General features: G+C 52.9%; 1 protein-coding gene across 1 annotated transcript; it reads right to left on the bottom strand.

Annotated features, from left to right (window-relative positions):
• Nucleotides 1–1,720: 1,720 nt before the first annotated feature.
• mcl1b (MCL1 apoptosis regulator, BCL2 family member b) lies at nt 1,721–8,569 on the bottom strand. The gene is made up of 3 exons (XM_006641793.3): nt 7,878–8,569; nt 3,866–4,116; nt 1,721–2,950 (listed from the first exon to the last, which is right to left on the bottom strand). Exons 1-3 carry the CDS (start codon nt 8,389–8,391, stop codon nt 2,834–2,836), a joined length of 882 nt encoding a protein of 293 aa, XP_006641856.2. The 5' UTR covers nt 8,392–8,569; the 3' UTR covers nt 1,721–2,833.
• Between the last annotated feature and the right edge of the window lie 409 nt (nt 8,570–8,978).

The following is an 8,978-nucleotide window of genomic DNA, read 5'->3' as shown; positions in this document are numbered from 1 at the left end:
CTGTGCTCCCCATTTCAATTCCACGTTGGGCACGAACTGCACTCGCTCGTTTTCATTTTGAGCTCATGCCCAGCCGCCTGGCGTTCTTCGGCTTCGGTTCACTCTCTGCGCCACGCGTGCCGCCACCCGCCCGCCTCGTCTCAATTCCCTGCTGGGAAGCGAGCAGCTTCCCACGAATCCAGTTTCCTCCCCCACATCCTCAAGGGAGTATAGGTCACCCAAAGGCGGAGGATCTCCCTGGGGAGTTTCTTGAACGCCCAGCTTGTTTGAGCGGTGTGTGTAGTTTGTACACTAGTACGTGACATGTGCCACCAGCGTTGCCCCTGGAGCGCACCTGGGCAGCAGGTAGGACCAACTGGATCACATCCTTTCGAGCAGTGGCTCCCAGTCCTGGTGCCCCTTAGTTACAAACAACCAAACCCCTCACTTCCTAAGAATATTAACTCATGTAAGAATGAGATGAATTTGGGCCGTTCGCTCCCAGCTCTTACACACATCGGCGCTTTCACCTTTTTGTGAAATAAACCCCTCTCCCACAACTTGGAACTAAAAACAAAGCTCAAATATTCCACCTGAGCAGCTGCTTGGATGAATTAAGGGTGCGATCCTCAGGAAGGGGGGCTGGGCTGAAGACCAGCAGGTGTGTGGAGGACCGGGAGCTACAGCCGCAGACCAAAAACCCGAATCGCTTTCAACCCTCGGGACCTGCATTCCCTTACTGGTGCAGGTGAGCTCATGGACAGGAATGGGGTAGCAAGAGGAGGCCCTCCCAACACGTGCAGCCTGGTGAGTTGATCGATCCCAGGATCTCCCCCAGCCGTTTCCTCTTGACAGAAGCCAGGGTGTCCGCTTCAGCATCACGCCTGGCATGTTCATTCGACTCCATCTCTCGGTGTAGAGACACGCATCCTGTTCTTGGTTTTAAATGCACTTACCTGTCTTTTCCACCTGTGTCCTCACATCCGCGTTTTCCTGTTCTTCTCTGGTCCCGTGTCCCGGACTGTACCTCGCTGCTCATTTCAGGACCGATTCCAGAACAACTGTAGTTTCTTTAACCTGGTGACCAAAACTGTACGCTAGATTCTAAAAGGGAGCTTACAAGCACATAGTGCAATTTTAACAAAGCCCCCCATTTACATTCTGTACGAGATCCCAACGTGCCTTTTTAGCTGCTTCGTATTATCTAGCTGGAAGACAGGCACGTGTCAATACGAACACCTGGGTTTTATAGAAGCAGCCCCCTCTAACTCCACATGTTCATTCTGAATTACAGTATGCATTTAGAATTAAATATTCAAGCCACAAGGCCTCTTCAGCACCAGTGAACCAACACTCGAAATAGTGAAAGGAAACCTGCATGTGCATATCCCAGCATTCCCAACCCGGAAAAGGCCTGAATGCCCTGGCACGCCCACTGTCCACCCTGACGAGAGACGCATGGAACCAGCAGCCGCAGAAATGGGCTCTTGGGCTATAACAAACCACTGAAAGACCGTTTATAAAAGGTCATCAGCAGAGGCCGGATACCACTGGATTTGTGAGAGAATCCGGACAGAGAAGAGAAAAATGTCCAAGCTTAAGATTTGCTGGAGAGGAGGACAGCAGAAAATGAATTCTCAAAACTCCGTTTTCTCATGTGTGTGGAACAGATCCATTTCCAACTGGCACATCTCGACACCAGCCCGAAGATGTGTAGCTAGAGAAAATGGTACAAAATTCATCATGATCGAAGGGTTAATTTATTTGAATGAGCCCAGTACAGTGTTGAGTGTTATGCATTACAACTTGCAAAGATCTACAGTTTAACTTTTGTTTTACAGATTGGAAGATGCCGTCATGAAGGTCTTCTGCTGGAGAGGAGGAACAATTTTCCCCAACAAGGATCCCTTTTCAAAGCAGTTTCCTTGAAATGCACGACAATGTAGTGCCAGAAAGCAAGAACGGCTTAAAAAAAAAAAAGTTGTGAAACCTGCTGGAATGTGTGTATTTCGTCTTTTGGTTCAGTTCCGTGCACTGAAAGCCGAAATGACCCGACAGCTGTTGGTTATTTGAGAATGTCCCCAAAGTCCAATTAAAACATATCCGAACACCACTTTCGTTCCATATAACAGATTTAATATAAAAATAATCTTATTTACACACTTAAATTAAAAAAAAAATCATTTGTTCCCCCCCCCAGACAGAAACGGGCTCTTCCGTAAGCAGGGCGAGACTGTGGGAACGAGACTGGGGTGTCACAGCGCACTGCACGCCAGCAATACTGATGCCTTGGGCTTACATTCATACAGGGTCAAAAAGTTAGCTGCATCATTTAAACACCATCCCCCCAAAAAAAAAATCAAAAAAAAAATCAAAGCAACCACTTCCATCATCCATGTAGTGAGTAATAGATTTCGCCTCAACCAAGTCCTGAAATCACACGATCCCCATCTTCCAACGCTCCACCCAAAATCCACAAAAACCACGACGCCCCGTGTCTGCCGTTTCCAGGGATCAGTCCTTGGTTTCCTTGCCTAGTCCGAAAGCACCAAAAGCCAGGGGCATGGGCGGGCGGCGGTGGTTCCATTATGGGATCAGTTCGGAAAAGCCTGCGCCCCCCCGCCCCCCCGACCTGTCAGAGGCCCTGTGTTCCTCCCCATTTGTGGGGAGGCCATGGGGAAAAAAAAAAAAAAGGATTTCGGGGCTGTTTTCAGCACGGGAGACCACGTTCCGGTGGTGGTGGTGGTGGTTGTTCTCCTCCTCTCAAGTGTGGGAAAACGACTGACTACTGCTGCTGCTGCTGCTTCTTGTTGCATCTCCTCTTCCTCCTCCTCCTCTTTCGCACAGATGCGTCTCATCTGATCAGCAGGGCCAGCCCCGCGCCCAGCCCCGCCACCCCGGCAAACGCCATCAGGGCGTTCCTGATCGTCGACTCGGGGTCCTCCACGCGGAAGAACTCTACGAAGCCGTCCTGGGGAGGGAGGGGAGACAGAAGGCACAGTTAAAAAAAAAGAACCACTGTTGATTGCAGTGAAACCATCAATCCTGGGACATGTGGGTCTTTAGCAGCCATCTTCTGGAAACAAGTTAGATGCTGAGAAGCACCAGCCCAGGATCCTAAACCCATTGAACACTGATGTTTACAGTCAGAGAAACTATGGTTTAGGGTCCCTGTAGGACTGTAAAAATGAGAGGGGGTCTGGAATAATGGTTTAGGAGGGGAGGAGGGAACCCGGGTTGGGACAAGGGGAACAAAATCGGCCCAATGCACAGGACGGCGCTGTCGGAAAGCCCGGCTGCCGGCCCACATCAGGGAAACACGTAGGCCGCTCTCGGAAACCAGAAGCGGGCCGGGTTTAAAATAGCACCCGACGCAGGAAGGGAGCTGAATAATGCAGGAGCACCTGGCGTGCCGGAGTAGGCAGGTGACGCGCTCGCCAGCCAGGGCACAAAGGGAGATCAGGTTACCAGCAGCAGCAGCAGCTCGGGTTACTGATGAGCCGCGGGAGGGAAGGAGGGGAGCTCACTTTACAAAGTCACCCTAGAGCGCCGGCGACCCAGGACCCACGCCATTTCCGTTCCGAGAGCCCGGATCGTTCGAGGGAGGCCAGACTTCCCTGCCTTTACCGACAGGAGCTTTCCACTCCCTGGGGACAGGGACGAGCCGCCTGCGCTCGCTGGAAGGCAGCGTGCTCTGCTCTAGGCCTGCTGTTGGCTTGATGAGTGTCACGGGGAGTGTTACCCAACATGCACCTGCCCTGCTGCCTTCCCACCTGATCAGGTGTCGCTGGACCGAGCTCCGAGCTCCGGCGTCTCCCCCCCCCCACCCCCCTTCCAGGAAAGCCAAACCAGCTGCCCGGCCTCCGCCCGCGTCCCTGGTACCCACCCAGCCTCGGTTGTTCAGAAGCCACTCGCGCTGGTCCTGCAGTAGGTAGTTGGAGATCGCCTGGCCCACCGCCTCCACGCAGCTCTCCCGGCCCGAGTCCTTCATCTGCTTGGCCACCACCGCGCCGAACGACACCAGGCTGGCGATGCGGCCCCAGTTGGTCTTCCCGTCGCTGAACAAGCTTTTGGCCACGCCCGTCACGAAGCTCACGTCCTCACCCTTGTTCTCCAGCTCCAGCTTCGCGATCATGCCTGAGGGAAGAGGAAGAGGAAGAGGGTTTCAGTTTCGGCTTCCAGGAGCTGCGCCCCGCGCTCATCCACCGGCTTATTGGCACAAAACGGGCCAGAACGCCCCCCCGCTGTTAAGGATGAGGGACGCTTTGAGGCATCCGAGCTGAACAGGGGAGATTCTAGAAAGCCGCAGGGCACGTCCCGCTCGGAGAAGACGAGCGCTTCTCGAAGATCGCGTCTCTCTAAATCTAAGTCACAAGCCTTGAGATCAAACCGCGCCGGAGCTGAAGACGGAGGTTCACAGCTCCAACCCCACAGGAAGTCCCGACACGAGCGACACCAGACCTCAGGAGGAGGTGCCCTGACCCGGCTTGACATCCAAGCAACACAGTGACCGGCTGCCACTGAGGACACGGCGTTTCACCTGACCACATCAACGGGGGGGCAGCCAACGCTCCTGCTTGATGCAGTGTGCTCTTCCAAACACAAATGCCTCTTAGGACTTCTGTGAAACCTTCAGTAGCTCGGGGCACCCAGGAGCAAAACCAGGTCCTGCCAACTAACTGAACCGCAGGGCTGGGGTGAATGAGATTACAGGCTCTAGAGATCCTCAGAGGCCCACAGGTCTGTGGACAGAGGACTCCCCTCATCGGGCTACAACACGCTTTTATCAACCAGAGATCACCAAAGGCCGACTGCAGACTCGAGAGCAGCAGCAGAAGCACCAGACCAGGAGCCCTCCGTCCCCCGGAGCCTCGGCAACAGGGGACGGATCGAGCCCGCTGGTGGGTTGGACAGGGAACCAGCCTGTAGTTCAGCCCCTGGGCTGAGTCACCCTCTGTTGCTCAGGGGGAGGTCAGAAATGAGACCTGCAGCACTTGAGCCTTCAACCCGAGTTCACAAGGGATCACGCACGCCTCCCTTGACAACTAACGCCAGGTAACCTAGCCAACACTGGCTAATGGGGAGGTTCACCGCGATGGGGCCTGCTTACTTCCCTGTCCACACAGACACCTTGACAAAGAGTTGAGGACGGGGCTTTAAGCATCCAAACACTTGACCCTACAATAAAAGAGACTTGCATCATGCTATTGCACCACTGTCTGAGCCAGAGTCATGTCAAACAGGATACTGAAACCGCCAGCCCAACCAAAACCTCAGAGTTTCAACGTCAATAACAGAGCCGGGACCTCCTCGCACCGCGTCTCGGGTGTTTAAGCGCAGGCCAGGCTCGGGACTGTCCACGCAAGGACGCGCTCTCTCGCACCGAGCGACGCAAGGCGTCAGGCCACAGGCCAGGCGGCCTTATCAGCGCTCGGCAAGCCGGAGCGGAACTCGCGGCCCCCGCCTCCGTTTCTGAGAAAGCCGCCTCTAGCGCGCGGCCGATTCTCAGAAACAGGAGGCGCGCGGTTCCGGGGGGGGGGAGGGCGGCTGGTTGGAGAGCGCTTCGACTCTGCAGGCGCGAGGTGGTGGTGGTCGCCTGCGCTGCTGGTCGGCCCGGATACCCGAGAGACAAAAAAAATAAGGCTTTGCTCTCCCCCCACACATACAATTAAATTAGCAACAACTGCCGATACAGGTAGAAGCGAAACCAAGCCTGTTTTTTTATTTAAAAGACCCGGCTACACTGCGCCAGTCGTGGATAATTATAGCATTCTTCGGGGTGGATTATGATTAAAAACCCATGAGGCACAACGCCCATCCGCCGGCCCCTGAGGTGGGTCAAAACGCTCAGTGCGCGAATCACTCCTTCAGCTGAAGGCCAGAGCCTGGTTTTGTGTGGAACTGCAGCAACACTGCGTATCCAAGGCCACCCCCTGCGATTTTTATGATGTATCCAAAGCTGCGGCTGTAGTTATGGAAAAAAAAAATAACTAAGAAATGGTTCTCTAGCAGATTAGTGTTGCGAGGGTGAAACTTGAGTCATCCCCCGTGACCGCACCGGACTGCGCCCTCTCCGGCTTTTTGCACAAAACAGGCCAGGACTCTGACTCACCGTCTGACTGGGCCACAAATACGTTTATTCCCCTCAAAAGCAGATGCAATTAAAATTGCTTTTCTTACGAGAAGGTCTAATTTAACACATCAATTTCCCTACGGGATTAATAAAGTATTATCTATCTAATTTCCCCCCCTGTTAACGATGCGAGGCTTTGAGGCATCTGATCAACAGGAGAGATTTAACAAAAGTTGAGGTTTGAGCCACATTCTGGGAAGATGCTGTATATTTCTGTGTTCCGGGGGAAGTGACGCAATGGCTGATTACAACCAACTCCCCCCACCTTGTGACCCCCACAAATCTTCAGCCCCCCCCCAAAACTAAAAGCGTTTCTGGAAGTGACCTGTTTAACTGGAACACACCCCCGCCTTCATCGCTCGGGGCTTTAAATGCGACATGAATATAACCTTTGTTCCGCTCCCCTCACACAACCAACCGTCTCAATTAAACACCCCCCTCCCTGCGCCGCCTCTGGAAACCGACACGGTATTATAATGAATTAAAGAACCGAGCCTGGGACGTCTGCGGGCCGTTCATATGTAATAGTGGATATGTAGATCCACAAAGGTCTAAAAACAACCCAACCAGCCTCACACAACACGAACGTATTCAGCCCAATTTATTTTCTCTTAAGCAGCTTTAACAGATCAGATCTACCACGGCGAACAGTACCATGGAGACAGCCGAAACGTTGCGTTTCTTTTCTTGTCTTTTCAGCCTGAATTAAACCTTTACTCGTTTATTATCGCTACTCCTCTGGGCTTGAATCTCCCCATCCACCGCGGACATATTACCCACTTTCCTCTAACGACCAAGAGCGCAGTATGCGCGGCGATTAACGATAAAGGAACCAAGTTAACTGGTTTATTCCAGGCTGAAAAGAGAAGAAAAAAAAAACAACGTTTCGGCTGTGGAGCCTTCTTCGGGCGTAAAACAAGATGGGGCAAAACATGGATTAATGCTAAATACGAGACCCCAGCTCTCATCGCGTCCCCTCGCCATTTCCCCCTTCGACCCAGGAACAGCCGGAAGTGACGTGTCCTATTGCGTCCACTACCGACCTCAAAGACCTGCCTCTGCCCCACCACCCCCAAAAAAACAATAATTTCCCACGTCCGCTCAACATTTCCAATCACCGACGTGCTTCCCACATTATAAATCTTCGGTATACTATCTCCTGTATACGGCCCTCGCCCCAGGAACTTGAACTCCCCCTCCCCCGCTGATTACGGAAACTGCTGACGGAAGACAAAAGCGAAACTTGCCGAATTAATTACCGCAATTAGTCACTTTTGTTTACCAAGCGAAAAATAAACCCACAGCGCCGACCCGACCGCGTAGCAATTAAAAAAAAAACCTGCAGTTAAAAAAAAAAAGGCACCGGGTTATGAGAGATTTAAACAGTCCTTGCTTCCGAGATAAAATCGCGGTCTTACCCCAGTCGCTTTGCGCTACACTTAGTGGGGGGGACCCGTAAATTGTTTAATGCAAAACAAAAGAAAACGGTTCAAACGGACAGAATGATGTTGGTATTACCCCCCCGGCCATGTCCCGATTCCCAAAGCACCGCATTAATCCCGCCGAGAACAGCTCTGAGCAGGCAGGCCCACACAACTGGACTGGATGTACAATGCGAACACCCACGGAAGAAACGCGACCAGCACTCGCCTTGCCGCACAGAAAAGTACGGATTACACCACTACGAAATGCATCCAGAAGGAGAGGCTTCACTTTAAGGCGCCGATACTGTAATAAAACAAACACCGCAAGAAAAGACCCCTACCGTGGTAGGCGATCTGATGCTTCGCCACCACACTGTCCACGACGCGCTTCAGGGTCTCCAGGGCCTTGCCTCGGCTCCGGCGGTGCGGCAACCCCGTGTACATCTGCAAAAAGGTCCCGATTAACTCCCGGGTCTCCGCGTTCAGCTGCCCGTGGGCCTCGGAGAGGAACTCGGGGACGCCGCCGCAGTCCAGCGGGGTGTCCGGGGTGGAGGGCAGGGACCCGCCGGCGTGGCCGCTCTCCGGGAAGTGGCCGCCCAGCTTCAGCCCCGCGGGCAGCGACCGCGGCGACTTGGGGATCCAGGCGCTGGTCGCCACGGGCTCCGCCGAGTAGTTGTCCAGTTCGTCCTCGGCGTAGTCCGCCTTGAGCATGGGGTCCAGGACAGCCGTGCGGGCGGCGGACCCGCCCGGACAGGGCCCCAGGCTGGCGAGGCCGGGGTGAATGGTGGTGGCGTTGGGGCAATAGAGCTGTATCACGGCGCTGGCCGAGGTGCGCTTCAGCGAGGAGAGGCTCATGGTTCGCTTGGGGGTTTGCAGTTGCTGATTAATCCACACAAAGGTTCCCTAAAAATTTAGCCCTACTCGATTACGATGGCTAGAGAAAACGTTAAAGACTGCCCGATTAGTTCTCTAATGGAAAAAAATGGCTCAACCTTGCCCTATGAGTCGGATTGAAGCACAAGGACAGCGCAGCGACTGTATTTATACAAAACCTGACGTCACCCTATCGTCACATCTCTACACAGGCTGTAGGTTTCGTTACTGTTGGTTTTGTTTTTTCAAAACACTTTCCTGCGATTTTCCCCTGGTGGATTTCGAATATTTTTTTTCCGAAAAAAAATAACACAGTCCCGTTATCAATTTATCGCTTTGAAAACATAAAATAACCGACATATTGTAGGGTATGTCCACCGTTTCGTTATGCTGCGCCAGAACCCCAAACGTTGTAAGAAAGTGGCGGATTTAATTTCTCTATTAACAAAAACAGACTGGTTTCCTTTGAAGACCTGGTTCACATTTAGAGAGGGTGCTTTTTTTTGTTGTTTTCTTTTTAATTGTTTTTTACTCTGGGGAAAATTCCAGTCGATTCCAGTAGCGTTTGC

The sequence above is a fragment of the Lepisosteus oculatus genome, chromosome 27 (genome assembly GCF_040954835.1).
Source record: "Lepisosteus oculatus isolate fLepOcu1 chromosome 27, fLepOcu1.hap2, whole genome shotgun sequence".
Lineage (NCBI taxonomy): Eukaryota > Metazoa > Chordata > Actinopteri > Semionotiformes > Lepisosteidae > Lepisosteus > Lepisosteus oculatus.
This window is presented reverse-complemented; position numbering and strand designations above follow the sequence as displayed.